The sequence below is a fragment of the Zootoca vivipara genome, chromosome 14 (genome assembly GCF_965207765.1).
Source record: "Zootoca vivipara chromosome 14, rZooViv2.hap1.1, whole genome shotgun sequence".
NCBI classification, from domain to species: Eukaryota; Metazoa; Chordata; class Lepidosauria; order Squamata; family Lacertidae; genus Zootoca; species Zootoca vivipara.
Window position 1 is genome coordinate 16,665,726 of NC_142597.1, and position 15,085 is coordinate 16,680,810.

The following is a 15,085-nucleotide window of genomic DNA, read 5'->3' on the forward strand; positions in this document are numbered from 1 at the left end:
CTGTATCATGCTGAATGGCCTGGGAAATGCTGGCAGCTGCAGTTCCATGTGCAGATGCAGCCCTTGCTTTGCTAAATTCCAGTACTTCCTCTAGGGAAGCGGGGGACAGCAGCAGGGAGCACCATCACACTGAAAGGGGCAAGTATAGTACTTGCTGCTGGCTGTTAAGGGTGGCAGTGACTGATAGCCATTCTTGCCCTTTGCGTGGAATCCCCTGACCGCTAGACAGCCCTGAGTGTTTGGCTTTGTATACTGATGGTGGGAGATCTGGACCACCTCTCTGTTTTGCTTGTAGGGAACTTTTGCCCCGTCTGTGACAAATGCTACGATGACGATGACTATGAGAGCAAAATGATGCAGTGTGGGAAATGTGACCACTGGGTCCACTCCAAGTGTGAAAACCTCTCAGGTGAGGACTGCTTCCAACCCTGCATATATGGAGGAGTAGGATGAACATTTACAACCAGGAACCTTGTGCTTGAGATCCTTTTTGAAATTTCATCTTGGTCTAAGGGGTGGGTTGTTTCTTCTTGGACTAGGGTGCAGAAGCCAAGGAGCTGAATATCCTGAGCTAATAGTGCTTAGCTGTGGACTTTGGAGCCCAGCTTTGCAGGCTGCAGTTGTGCTGTGAGTTCCTGAGAGTGTGCAGAGAGACACTCACCCTGTTGAATCAGTTCCAAGACAGGCATTGGAATCCCTACAGCTGAGCCCCTTTACATGATGTAACCTCCTACCATGCTGCCAGATCCCCCAACAGATCTGACACTTTTAGCCTCCCGAGGCTTGCCCTCTGCCCCTAATGCTTGCCCTGTCTACCTTCAGATGAGATGTACGAGATCCTCTCCAACCTGCCAGAGAGTGTGGCTTACACCTGCATTAACTGCACAGAACAACCTCCTGCTGAATGGCGGCTAGCTCTGGAGAAAGAGCTGCAGATTTCTTTGAAGCAGGTTCTAACAGCCCTACTAAATTCCAGGACATCCAGCCATTTGCTGCGTTATAGACAGGTGGGCCTCCCTCTCCTTCTATGAACCATACAAATGTACCTGAATTCTGGCTGCTCAGAGTGGTGCTGTTGGACTTTAAAGCACAATATTCTTTCTAGTGTTTCTAGAAGAAAAGTGGCATTAGAAATGCAGTGGCAGGTGTGTGTGAGAGGGGGTGGGGAGAGGGAGAGAGGGTGAGAAGCCAAAGGTTCCAACCAAATGTTTGATATTCTGTCCTGCAATGGATCACAGAGGAACCCATAACATGAGCAGAACCCATATGGCAATGGCTACCACTCTGCCTTGCTATTTGCCAGCATGTGAGAGAGAGTATGTTCCAGGCAGGAGGGAGTCCATAGGAACATCTGTATCTGCCTAACCTAAGCCAGGCCATTGGTCAAGCTTGGACAGCACTGGCTGCCCTTCTCTGTGGCCTCAGTTGTGGCCCTTGCTCCATATCAACCAGGAAGGACCCTCCGTAAGAGCCATTCACCGTGGACCTTTCCTTCTCGTGTTTATTCCTTAAAGCGGTTTTTGCCTAGAGTTTTACATGGCAGTCAACTCAAGACTTAGCATGCATGATGTGAAGAATTGCTACTTTGCCTGTGTCTTGACTGCTAACTGTCATTTTGGGCCTTGAAAAGAAATACTTCCCCCTTTTGTGCTTCCTGCACCACTCAAGGTTGTATAAACTTCCATCATGCCCCTTCTGCTGTTTTTGTTTCCCCTAAGTCTTTTTTCCAACCAAGGAGACTAGCCAGAAAGGGCCTGCAGGACTCTGCCTCCAAGGGCTTCAGCATTCATGCATTAGATGTGGGTGTCTGTGTCTAGAGCTCTGCTGTGCATTACCAAGGCTACACTCATGTAGAGGCATTTCCTCTGCAGATGCTCCCACCTATGGTGTGAATGTGAGGGCCAAACTTGGTGATCTGGGGTGCAGTGCATCCCCCTCACACAATTCAGACATGAAGGGGTCTTGTCTCCTCCAGTCCTCTGTTATGCTGTACTTTTCTGCACCTCCTTTCAGTCAACCAGATCCTTGCGCTCAGGTAGTGCTTGCAGGCTTCCCAAAGGCATCTGGCTGGCTACCGTGAGAACAGAATGTTGGACTAGATAGGACTATTGGCCTGATCCTACAGGCTCTTTTGCTCTTAACCTCTATCCACAGACCTACTAATTAAATGCTTTGTGCTGGGCTGAGAAACTGTTGTACTCTCTTACCGTTGTGTCTCCAGGCGGCCAAACCCCCTGACTTAAATCCTGAAACAGAAGAGAGTGTCCCATCCCGAAGTTCCCCAGAAGGCCCAGACCCTCCTGTGCTCACTGAAGTCAGCAAGCAAGAAGAACAGCAGCTGCTGGACCTGGAAGGAGTGAAAAGAAAAATGGAGCAAGGAGGCTACATTTCTGTGGTGCGTTAACAATTCAGTCAGCATCCCCTTCTTGCTTTCATCATAGCTTCCATGAGGAGAAGGAAATGATGGGATATATACAAATCAACTTGCTGTTTGTGAACTGCATTGAAGTGGTCCTAAAATGCTACATTTTTGCTATAAATCCCCCCTGTGCCTTGAAGGTGCATGGATGTTTTGGCCATGCTACAGTGTTTTAATGTTGGCCATGCTGCTCTTCTAAAACATAGGCAGGGAATAAAAAGGATTTCAAAAATTGAGAAGGAAAAGGTGAATTTCTGCCACTTGATGTTCAGCACCCGTGGGTGGGGGAGAGGGGTGGATAAAGTATATCACAGAAGAGGATAGGAAGCTGATTTCTGTGTGTGTCTATCTTGCAGCTGGAGTTTAGTGATGATATTGTAAAAATAATCCAAGCAGCCATTAATGCTGATGGAGGGCAGCCAGAACTTAAGAAGGCCAACAGCATGGTGAAGTCCTTCTTCATTCGGGTAAGCCAAGCTGCATCTTAGTAAAGGTAAAGGGACCCCTGACCATTAGGTCCAGTCGTGACCAACTTGGGGGTTGCGGCACTCATCTTGCGTTATTGGCCGAGGGAGGCGGCATACAGCTTCCAGGTCATGTCGTGAACCAGAGCAGCACACAGAAAAGCCGTTTACCTTCCCGCTGTAGCGGTACCTATTTATCTACTTGCACTTTGACGTGCTTTCAAACTGCTAGGTTGGCAGGAGCTGGGTCTGAGCAATGGGAGCTCACACCGTCGCGGGGATTCGAACCACCAACCTTCTGATCGGCAAGCCCTAGGCTCTGTGGTTTAACCCACAGCGCCACCCCCTTCTTATTTTCAATCTGCATCTTATTTTCAATAAATTGGCAACTGGTGTACTGAAATTGCATCTTTAATACTCCCCAAGGAGCCCATATTTCTGTTCAAGCTACTGTGTGGCTGTCTGTGAAACAAATTAGGATATTGTCTCGGCAGACCTTTAAGTTCATAATAAATTATTCCTGACTGTAAATTTGCAGAGATCTTAGACAGTAGACTTCTTCAAGTGTTTAGCATTGAGTCCTGTAAAGCATTTCTAATACATTTGTGGGTGTTTTGTTTGTTTTTAAGCAAATGGAACGCGTTTTTCCATGGTTCAGTGTAAAGAAATCAAGATTTTGGGAACCTAATAAAGTTACAACCAAGTAAGTAACTTGTTCCACTTCCAGCACTCACTTGCTGCAATTGACCTGCCTGTTTCAGCCAAAGGTGGTGCCAGCGCTCTTGCCCCTTGGAAAGAAGATCAGAATTGAATTAACAGATGGGCCTCTCCTGCTTCTCAAAGCAACTGGCTGCAATTAGTTCCTGATCTAGAAAGTAGAAGTGGGTTGTGGTCCCTCTTGTACCAATCTGTGTCTTAGTCCTGCCCCTTGCCCTACAGAGAAAGCTTTGCAGGGAGTGAGGGAGCTTTACCTGCCTAAGCGCTATAGATGGCCCTCCTAGGTGCAACCAAGTCTGATGCTCTGCCTTTTGTTCATTTCTAGCAGTGGGATGCTGCCTAATGCTGTCTTGCCACCATCACTTGACCATAACTACGCACAGTGGCAGGAGCGTGAAGAAAACAGTTGTGCTCAACAGCCTCCTCTTATGAAGAAAATCATTCCAGCACCAAAACCCAAAGGTCCTGGAGAGCCAGATTCCCCAACTCCACTGCATCCTTCGACACCACCTATATCCAGTGAGAAACTGAGCCTTTTTGTCTGGGGGAAGTGATAGGTAATGAGGCGGACACTGGGGGAGGCAGGCTTTAGACCCTGGGGGAAAGCTGGGCCAGCTAGAGTCGGGTACAAAGAGGCTCTTTGCCTTATCCACCATCTGCCATGACTTCGAAGTCTGAACCAAGCCTCTTTCCCTGCCTCCCCCTTACATCTGCATAGCTGGTTAAATTGTGTTTTATTTTAAAGTGAAGTAAAACCTTTTCAATTCATGTGAGCAGCTAAAACTGTTTGCTGCTCTGAGCATTTGCAAGCTACTTTATTCTCCAGCAATCAGTTCCCAGCCCACATTTTCTTCCAAGCATTGTTTCTCAGGAGTGAACAGTCCTTTCTTTCTCTCTCTTTCTCTCTCTGTTCTGAGGTTCTGACAGAAGCTTGGAGGACAGCCCAGAACTTACCCCTCCTCCAGATGTGGAGGATAACCGGCAATGTGCACTTTGCTTGAAGTATGGCGATGATGGTGGGAATGTAAGTGGCTCTGTCAAGAATGTGTGTTGTGAGCTGGTTCTTGTTAAGGTTGAAAGGCAGACTTGATCCTTGTCACACACTCAGTCCAGCTGAGCCAGACTAATATTACCTTTCTTAAAAAATAAAAAAACAGGTTACTATCTTACTGAATTGTGGAAATGCTGTGGGTATAATTTAGCTGATAACAGCAAAGCATTTTACAAAGCTCCTTGTGATATTTTGGTTAGCAAACTCTTTAAATGGGGGCAGGTGATAATATCATCAGGTGGTTTCACAGCTAGTTAGAAAAGTGTCCTGTTAAGAGTATTCATCAGTGGTTCCTCATGAAACTGGAGGGATGTGGAGTGCTGCAGGCTTCTGTCCTGGGCCGGGTATTCTTCCAACATTTTTATCAATGACTTTTGGTGTGAACTGGAAATCTGATAAGGATTCCCTCTAATCCTCCATTTAAATATTGGATGAGGGCATAGAGGGAATCCTTACCAGAGTTCCAAATGGCACTGAACTTTGAGTGAACAGCTAGGACCCCAGAAGACAGAAGGGAAAATAGGCAGAACCCGACAAAAATAAATTCAGTAGAGACAAATGCAAAGTTCTGCACGAGTGTGGGAGGAATCAGTTGCACAAGGATAGAATGGGCAATACATGGCCCAGCAGAAGTGTATGTGAAGAGTATCTCAGAGTTGTAGCTTATCACAAGTCAGGGGTGTGATGTGGCTGCAGTGAGATCTTATTCCTCATTAACAGAGTCACCATCACGTTACAAGAAGGAATAGCTGACTTTATTCTGCGCTAGTCAGACCTCATCTGGAGTACTATGTTCATTTCTGGCACCATATATCAAGGAAGATGTAGACAAATTGGGATGGGATCAGAGGAAGATAGCAAAGATGGTCAGAAGTATGGAAGACAAGTCCTATATAAGGAACCAGTTATGCTTAGCTGAGTGAAGAGAAGACTGAGGTAGAACCTAATAGCACTCTACAAATCCTTGAAAGGGCCGTGTCACATGCAAGAGGGCGCAAAGGCTTGTTCTCCATGACTCCAGGGGTCAAAGGGTTATATCGCATAGAATTAAGTTACAGGAGGGTAGATTTGGATTGTTCTCGAAGCTACGAACATGAGTTTGACCAAATTGCGGGAGGCAGTGGAAGACAGGAGTGCCTGGCGTGCTATGGTCCATGGGGTCACAAAGAGTCGGACACGACTAAACAACAACAACAACAGATTTGGATTGAACAATAGAGGAAATTTCTTGACAGTAAGAGCAGCTGGACAGTGGAGGGGTGGTGAAATACTCCCCCTCTCTAGAGGTCTTTGAGCGGAGGCTGGAGAGCCCTCTGTCTGTTGGGGATGCAAAGGGTGGTATAAAAAATTAATATATCATAATAATAACCTAGCACTGGGTGTTCTGTTCTGAGCAGAGGGTTGGACTAGACAGCTGCAAAGACCCTCCCTTTAAACTGTCTGATTCCATGAGCCACCTTTATGTTTGCTAGCTTTTATTTCACTGTGGCTGTTGCAACATGTGCCCAGCAGTTGTGGGGTGGGGAGTGCACTTGACTGATTTCTGGGTGTATCTGGTGGCCTTCTGCTTTCTTGCAGGATGCTGGCCGTCTCCTCTACATCGGCCAGAATGAGTGGACCCATGTGAACTGTGCCCTGTGGTCAGCTGAAGTTTTTGAAGATGACGATGGCTCCCTGAAGAATGTGCACGTGGCAGTGATCCGAGGGAAACAGCTGGTGAGTAGGAACAGGTTGGGCTCAGGAGTCTGTCCAGGAATGAGGATTTACATTTCAAAATGTTTCTCTTCTGCTGTTACAACGGCAAAGAAGAATATTGGAAAACCCACAGCATGTCTCAATGGAGAGACAGCTCATAGTTGACATTAATGGCCCAACTTAAAAAAGAGCAAGAGCCTCACATTGCTTGATTCTCCACAGTTGAAGTAATGGGCTTCACAGGATGGTGTATCTGAAAAGGACAGAGATCCTTGAATTCAGCTTCCAGCAGTTCCAGACTGCAAAGAATCAAAAGCACTGGTTACTTAGAGGTCCCAAGCCCGAAGGAAATCAGATTAGCCTCAACTAGAACCAGGGCCTTCTCAACACTGGCCCCGCCCTGGTGGAACGTTCTGTCTCCTGAGACCAGGGCCCTGCGGGACCTGATTTCTTTCCGCAGGGCCTGTAAGACAGAGTTGTTCCGCCTGGCATTTGGCCTGGAGCCAACCTGATTCCCTTCCCCATTTTCCCTTTCTTTTTCCCTTTTGTATGAGGCTGCATTTTTAATTTTTGATTTAATTTTGATGTATTTAGTTTTGTTGTTGAGTTATATTTTAACCAGTTGTTTTATATTTGGTGTTAGCCATAGCTGTCGAGTTCTCCCTTCTTTTAAGGAAAATTCCTTTATGCTGAATAGGCTTCCTTGAGAGAAAAAGGAAAACTTGACAGCTATGGGTGTTAGCCGCTCTGAGCCCGGCTTTGGCTGGGGAGGGCAGGGTATAAATAAAAATTATTATTATTATTATTATTATTACTACTTGGACATTTGCAAGCAGCTCTATTATAGTAGCATATGAACCAGCTCATCACCTGGCTTCTGCAGCAGACAGATGTGAGCATATGACCCACATCTCCTTGTAATGATTAGGAAGGGGTGTCTTCTGTGGACTCTCAATGGCCTGAAGTGTAGGAAGTAACAATCACAGGTGGCCAGCTTGGGCTGCTGCCCTGCAACTGCCAGCAGTTGAGGCTGGTGGCTGTGGCAGCTTTTTCGTGTTCTCAATCAATCACTGATCCTTTTTGCATGCTCCAAAATAGCTCTAAACTGTAAAAAAAGAAAAACCTTTCTTCTTAATTGGAATTAAATTGGGAAGTCCAGACAGTATGTGAGCTTGTAAATAAATAAACAAACAAACAAAAATAAGGCTGCACTCAGATTACTAACAGGTTTTTTTGGGACAAGATTAATTGTGTTTGCTAAATGAGTGGTAGAACAGCAGCAGTTCTATTGCTTTCTTTTTGTTTGTGGGCAACCTGATATGCATGTCATAGATATCATATTAGGGGTGTTGCTTTTGACAGTGCTGCACTAGTCCAGTTTATTTGTTTAGGCCATGGGCCATAGCATCAAGATGCTTTCCCTAAAATCCCAACCCTCAAACCTTGCAGAGATGTGAATTTTGCCTGAAGTCGGGGGCCACAGTGGGCTGCTGCCTGACCTCCTGCACAAGCAACTATCACTTCATGTGCTCCCGGGCCAAGAACTGTGTCTTCCTGGAGGATAAGAAAGTCTACTGCCAGCGCCATCGGGACCTGATCAAAGGAGAGGTGAGCCCAACCACCACCACCCGGGCTTTGCCCAGCTGTACTCCCCCCCTCCCCATTTCCCTACTCAACTCAGCTCAGGCTGTGTGTTTTCACCTTAATACTATATAGGCCTCTTTTTGTGTGTGCTTGCTGTAGGTGGTGCCCGAGAATGGCTTTGAAGTCCTAAGAAGAGTCTTTGTGGATTTTGAAGGGATTAGTTTGAGACGAAGGTTTCTTCATGGTCTGGAGCCAGAGAACATCCACATGATGATTGGTGAGGGCCCTCTGCCTCTGGCCTTGGCAATGTGCCTGGTGGAATTTAGTTACTGCCTTCCTCACACAGAACTTTGCCTCTTTGGTTTTCTTGTAGGGTCCATGACGATTGACTGCCTCGGGATTCTGAACGATCTGTCTGACTGCGAAGACAAGCTGTTCCCCATTGGTTATCAGTAAGTAGGAGCTGTCTCTTGAATAGGCAGCAGCAGAATCCATGTCATTTCCCCTGGAAGATGCCGTGAGGACCACCCAGGAAGTCTTTGGCCTTCCTTCTCCTCTTGCCCCAGGGAAGGGCTTTTGCAGGCATGCACAGCTCTATGTAGAAGTTGTAACTTTCAAATGTTTTCCCAGGTGCTCTCGAGTGTACTGGAGCACAATGGATGCTCGGAAGCGCTGTGTGTACACTTGCAAGATCATGGAATGCCGCCCTCCTATCCTTGAGCCAGACATCAACAGCACAGTAGAGCACGATGACAATAGGACCATCACGCACAGCCCCAGGACACTTTCAGGCAAGTTTCTGCAGGCATGGCTTGGCTTGAGATTGTGGCCTTTGTGCCAGACCTGTGGGTGCCTGTTTTTTGTACTGCTCAGCTCTTCCAAAGACAAAATCTTCCTTCTTCTGGTCAGTTTTTGCTATGGGACAGGGCTTGTAATACCTTTTGGTGACAGCAGTAGCAGTACACACTTGAAGTAGGGCAAAAGGGTTCCCTGGTAAAGATCACATCCTCTACTTTGGCTATAGTATTTGGAGTGGCTTCTGGCCCTTGTTCCATAACTGAGTCACAGAATCATAAGTGTTGGGAGGAACATCGGGGGTCTTCAACTCCCAGCTCTGCTCTGTGCAGAATGACACTCCAGCATTTGCCCAGGTGTCATGCATTTCTGGAGACTAGATTATGACATGCTTGATGTGAAATAACAAGGGACTTTGTCCTTCTGAGATGTTTGGGGCATGGTGGGGTGTGTGCTTCTACCTAGTACTCTTAATGTTTGGCCCTCACCTGCTCCCAATGACACATAATGTCCAGCTTTGCATTCTGGTTTTGGCCTAGATGCCAAAAGATTACAGCCTATTTTCTTTTTTCTCCCCCCCCTTTTTTTGCTTTCTGCCTCCCTCCATGTATAAAGATTTTTCTGTCCACATTCCCTGAGGGAGGAAGAAAGGATGTTATTGAGGGGAAAGGCCTCTAGTACTCCCCTACTTCCCTGAAGCTGTTTTGTTTAAATGCACCCTGGGTTTTGCCTGAATCCATAAGTTCCTTATTTCTTTTTCTTCTTCATCAGAAATTCCAGCCAGAGAAGGCCATGCAGTGTCAGCGGTTGTGAGTGCTCCCTCTTCAGACTTCCTGCCACATTCTCAGAACTGCAGGGCTCTGCGGATCAGAGCGCCAAGTTTTCCTCCTGCCCTGCGATCTCCTGGTTCAAGGCCATTGCCCTCTGCAGGTCTGGCCCTCCACCTCCCTCTGCTGTTTTCTCTGGCTTTCTTTGACTTCTGTTCTTTCTTTGTTTAGCAATTTCTTCAGGCTGTTCTCAGTGGTATGGAACCTTGTTTCCACCATCTCTATTGGGCTTAGGGCTTAATAAGTGCTGCGGTGCAAAAGACTTGTTGTCCATCCTCATCATCAAAGGCCAAACGCTGAGGATGCTGGTAGAGGGGCGCATCTTCAGTCATTTCCCCTCTGCTTACTGGACATCTCACCTACATACTTAACATGTAGTTTTTCCTCACATTTAACCTTGTCATGTGAACCATGCTTGAGTTGCTGACAACTTGTAAACCTCCCTGAGCTTTTGGGCTGAGGTGGGCTCCATTTTTAAACAGAACTGAACTAAGAGCCTTAAACCACGCCTTGAAGGATAATGTTATTTGCAAATTCTGCTCACCGACAGTCCTAGCTGGTGACTGACTCACCTTGTGAAGTCAGAAGACCTGGCCTAGATGAGAAAAGGCCTATCAGGATAATGAAGCTCAGAACTCCACCTGCAGCTCAGACGGCCACCCCCTCCTCTTCCCCAGCCATAGGAGTTTGTCAGGGGGCTGGATCAGAATTTGAAAGAATCCCAGGGAAAGTTCAGTCTGCTGTTCTTACAGTTAAGAAATATTTCTGGGTAGGCAAGACCAAACATGCTCCCATGCAACTTGAAGCCAGAAGGAAAAAGTTAGATAGAGTGTTTGTTTCAATTAAGCCAACAGTAGAAGGAATAATTAGATCAAAAAAGGGGTTGACTCTGGGGGTTTGGGCTTGTCTGCATAGATCCAGATATTTGCATTCAGCAGATGACCTCAAACACAGTTCTAATATTCCTCCCCACCTTCTATCTTTTCCCAGGGAGCCCCACCCACATTACACACGAGATCGTGACTGTGGGAGACCCCTTGCTGTCATCTGGACTTCGAAGCATTGGCTCCAGACGACACAGCGCCTCCTCTCCTCTGCCCCCTCCACAGCTGAGGTCCTGGATGATGCCTTCCAGCAGAGCTGGGGCCACTCACTCCTCCAGGCACAGCATCTCTTCAGCACCCAGCCTGTCTCCCTTGCCAGAGCATGACTTGAGCACAAAGCTTGCAGAGCGTTCTTCGGGCCCAGCAGCTGGACGCATTGCCACCCAGAGTAGCTCTGCCCCTCCCTGTGGTGGTCAGAGGCCAGCAGGGACAGGTGGAGGAGGCACAAGCACTTCCTTGGAGGGAGCGCTGTCATTAGAAGCAGTGGGGCCTCCGGGGACAGAGAAGACCAAGCTGATGAGCCAAAAAGACGCAAGTTCTTCCCTGGGTAATTTGAAGGCCAGTACTCCTGTGCAGAGTGCTTCTGGCACCGAGCCAAACACCAGCAAAGTAGGGAAGCTTCCGGAGCCCTCTTCTGGGCTGTTTTCTTCCAAAGAGGCAGTAGCCTTTCCACCTTTACACCAGAGACCCCCAAAGAAGGAGCAAGAGCAGCAGGTGGATCTTGTAAAGCCAGAAAACTGCTCTTACGAGGATCCAGAAACGAAGATCTCTAAGCTTTCTGGGGCAAGTAGCAGATCTCCTCCTTCCATAAGTGACCCAGCACCTTCTGCAGGCAGAGATAAGCGGCAGCAGAAGGGGAAAAGGGGAGCCAAAGAGAGACATTCCAATAAACTCTTTACAAATCCGAGCCTCCTCACACCTAGCAACAAAGACAGCGTGGAGCCAGAATTCGTTCATCAAGCTGTGACGCCTGAGCATGCGAACCAGAAGCTCTGTAACAATGTTGTGGCTTCAGAGAAAGCCACCGATAGACAGCTGCTTAACCAGAAGACCTCCAAGGCTCCTTCCCAGGGCGAAGTGGCCACTTCCAAGGATCTGCAGGCTTCCCAGAAGCGCACAGTGAAAGTCACATTGACTCCTCTCAAGATGGAAGGTGAGAGCCAGTCCAAGAACATTCAGAGGGAGGTTGATGTAGAATCTCAGCCTAAGGAGACCAAACCAGCTTCCCTGGCACAATCCTCTTCCACTCCAGAACGGTCAGGAAACGGCTCCCTGGTTCAAGATAGCCCAAGTTGTGCTTCAGTCCCCGAGGCTCCAAGCGAGGCCTATCAGAGTCTTCCTGTTCAGGAGAGCAACTTGATGCTCCAGGAGGCAGCCAAAGCCCAGGAAGATGGGGCTTACAAGCGGCGGTACCCCCGGCGTAGCGCCCGGGCCAGATCCAACATGTTCTTTGGGCTGACTCCATTGTATGGCGTGAGGTCTTATGGGGAAGAAGACATTCCCTTCTACAGCAACTCCACTGGGAAGAAGCGGGGAAAGAGGTCTGCTGAAGGACAAGTAGATGGTGCCGATGACCTCAGCACGTCGGACGAGGATGACCTTTACTACTACAACTTCACCAGGACAGTGGTCTCAAACACGGAAGAGCATCTTGCTTCTCCTCACAACTTGTTCCGGGAGGAGGAACAGTGCAGCCTTCCCAAAATATCTCAGCTGGATGGTGTGGATGACGGGACAGAAAGTGACACAAGCATCACGGTGACAACCAGGAAAGTCAATCCAGTGACCAAAAGGAGTGGAAAAGAAAATGGAACAGAGAGCTTAAAACTTGATCGGAGCGAAGAGAGTGGGGAGAAAGCACAAGTCACCAAGAGCTCAGCTGGCCACAAAGCAGCCGAGCCCAAGATGGAGAACTGCCGTGTAAAAACCCAGAGCCAGGATCCTCTGGAAGCTCAGCTGAGTTCTTTAGAGGCCAGCCGCCGCCCTCGTGCCAGCACCCCTTCGGAGAAGACCCTGCTGGATACCTTCAGCACAGAGCTGCTCAAGTCCGACTCCGACAATAACAATAGTGACGACTGCGGGAACATTCTCCCGTCTGACATCATGGACTTTGTGCTGAAAAACACCCCCTCCATGCAAGCCCTTGGAGAGAGCCCTGAGTCATCGTCCTCCGAGCTCCTGACGCTGGGAGACGGGCTGGGCCTTGACACCACCAACCGGGGCAAGGATATGGGCCTCTTTGAGGTCTTCTCTCAGCAGCTGCCAACCACAGAGCCTGTTGACAGCAGTGTTTCGTCATCCATCTCAGCAGAGGAGCAGTTTGAGCTGCCTCTGGAACTGCCTTCTGATCTCTCTGTCTTGACCACTCGGAGCCCGACAGTGCCCAGCCAAAATCATGGCAGGCTTGCTGTCATTTCAGAGTCCTCGCTCTCCTCTTCCTCCTCGTCGTCAGGGGAGAGATCACTCTTAGCTTTGCCTTCTACGGAGTCTGCCGAGAAGAGGGTGACTGTCACAGAGAAAGCTGCCTCCAGTGAAGGGGAGCCAGCTCTGTTGAGCCCACGAGTGGACCCAAGCCCTGAAGGACACCTGACTCCTGACCCCTTTATTCAAAATCACATGGAAGCAGAGCACATAGCCAGCCCCCCATGTGGACCAGGAGAACCAGGCCGTTCAGCCAGCCAAGACTTGGCCAGAAATAGTGGGACACCTGGTCTCCAAGTGCCAGTTTCTCCAACCCTCCCACTTCAGAATCCTAAGTATGGCCCAAACTCCACAGAGAACCCTGGCCCATCTCAGATTTCCAATGCTGCTGTGCAGACAGCCCCCCTACACCTCAAGGCAGCTGCAGAAAAGCTCCTGGTGGTTAACCAGAACATGCAGCCATTGTATGTCCTTCAGACTCTTCCCAATGGTGTCACACAAAAGATACAGCTGACCTCCTCTGTCAGTTCTGCGCAAGGCGTGTTGGAGGCCAGCGCTTCTGTGCTTGGGCCCCTGGGCCCAGGGCTGGCACTAGGGACCGGTGTAAACCCCAGCTTGCCTTCCTCCTCCCAGCCTCTCTTTCCACCAACCAGCAAAGGGTTACTGCCGATGCCCCATCACCAACACTTGCACTCCTTTTCTGCAGCCCCCCAAAGCAGCTTCCCATCCTCCCTTGGCAGTCCTGCCTCAGGACTTCTGATTGGTGTCCAGCAACCGCCTGACCCCGAAGCAAATCAGAGAGCCGAGATTGGGTCCACAGCCACCACGCCACCCTCTGGCCTCAGCAAGAAAAGGCAAATTTCGCGCTTGCCATCGCGCAAGAACAAAAAGCTCGCCCCTTCCGCCATCACCCCGTCTGACATGGTCCCCAACATGACGTTGATAAACTTCACTCCAAACCAGCTCCCCAGCCATCCAGGCCTCCTAGATTTGGGAACTGCCAGTAACCCTGCATCCCACAGAACTGTCCCCAATATCATCAAGCGTTCAAAGTCTGGGATAATGTACTTTGAGCAGACCCCTCTGCTGCCCCAAGGGGTGGGAGCAACTGCAGCAGCAGTTGGAACACCCCCTAGCGTGGCTGGGCCAGACAGCGGTCTTCTTGCAAACAGGCCAGTGGCAGGCCTAGCCTCTGCTGGATCCATGCTGAATGTAGTGTCAATGCCGACGTCATCAGCACCTTCCACGGGCACACCAGTCCCCAGCGGACATGTGCTGGGGAGGGGGTCCGTTGCACTACCTAGCTCTGGGCTGCAAGGAGTATCTGACATGGGCTCCATCAGCAACCTCTTAATCAAAGCCACTCAACAGAGCTTGGGTCTTCCGGAGCAGCACAGCACAGTGCCACCATCTGGCTCCGGGATGTTTTCACCACTAGGCGATGCCTCATCGGCTCAGTCCACAGTCTCAGTGGCGGGGACGGCAGCATCCAGCATCTGTGTCTTGCCTTCTGCACAGACTATGGGCATAACCACTGACCCCGAAGGATCTTACCAGCCTGGGCCTCTGACACAGATCCTGGCCAGCAAAACTGGTGCCGTCCCGCCTCAGGTGGACCTTGCGCCATCCCAAGCTCCTCCGCATTCAGGCTTTCCCCAGTTGGTGGACACCACTAACCCTGCAGCACTGGAGCAAAACAAGACCTCATCCGCCACGCGTGCCAGCTCAACTTCTCCCGCGAGTTCCGCATCCTCTGACCAGCTGCTTGGAAGTTCCTCCATGAAGGTCAAAGCCAAAGTAAAACGGTCTCAGCCCTCATCAGACAGCAGCGTCAGCAAAGGGTCTGGGAAGAAGCACAAGATGTCTCACTTCTGGTCCAGCTCCCCTGAGAAGCACGTTCCCCAGCAAGGCACCAACTCTGCAGCCCAGGACTTGGCTGGAGGGTAAGAGAGGGAGCTCTTTGGTCTCCCCCCTGTTTTCCCAGCCCCTTCTGAACCCGTCATCCTTTTTATTTCTTTAGTACTTCTGCTGTAGAAACTTCTGTGACAAAGCCTAGATGGAAAACGAGCTTCATTCAGAAGCCAGCAGGCAGTCTGCTTGTCTGCCAATGTACATTTGAACCAGGAAGCTGTCATGTATTTGATGCAGCTCCTGAATATGAGCTGTGATGCTTGAGAGCCTTTTCTTTGAAGGAAAGAGGGAGAAGCTGCTTGAGCTGCTAGCTGTTC

General features: G+C 49.2%; 1 protein-coding gene across 3 annotated transcripts in view; it reads left to right on the plus strand.

Moving 5' to 3' along the window:
- The window catches only part of KMT2A (lysine methyltransferase 2A), a 50,288-nt gene that overhangs the window by 25,044 nt on the left and 10,159 nt on the right, over positions 1 to 15,085 (plus strand). For all 3 annotated transcript variants that reach the window (XM_060268350.2, XM_035139007.3, XM_088657653.1), the window contains exons 14-27: positions 296 to 409; positions 823 to 1,007; positions 2,222 to 2,395; positions 2,776 to 2,886; positions 3,513 to 3,586; positions 3,926 to 4,119; positions 4,518 to 4,624; positions 6,230 to 6,367; positions 7,796 to 7,954; positions 8,090 to 8,207; positions 8,304 to 8,382; positions 8,561 to 8,721; positions 9,497 to 9,655; positions 10,543 to 14,800. In XM_060268350.2, the coding sequence (XP_060124333.2) occupies positions 296 to 409; positions 823 to 1,007; positions 2,222 to 2,395; positions 2,776 to 2,886; positions 3,513 to 3,586; positions 3,926 to 4,119; positions 4,518 to 4,624; positions 6,230 to 6,367; positions 7,796 to 7,954; positions 8,090 to 8,207; positions 8,304 to 8,382; positions 8,561 to 8,721; positions 9,497 to 9,655; positions 10,543 to 14,800 (6,031 nt within the window). The remainder of the gene's footprint in view (positions 1 to 295; positions 410 to 822; positions 1,008 to 2,221; positions 2,396 to 2,775; positions 2,887 to 3,512; positions 3,587 to 3,925; positions 4,120 to 4,517; positions 4,625 to 6,229; positions 6,368 to 7,795; positions 7,955 to 8,089; positions 8,208 to 8,303; positions 8,383 to 8,560; positions 8,722 to 9,496; positions 9,656 to 10,542; positions 14,801 to 15,085) is intronic.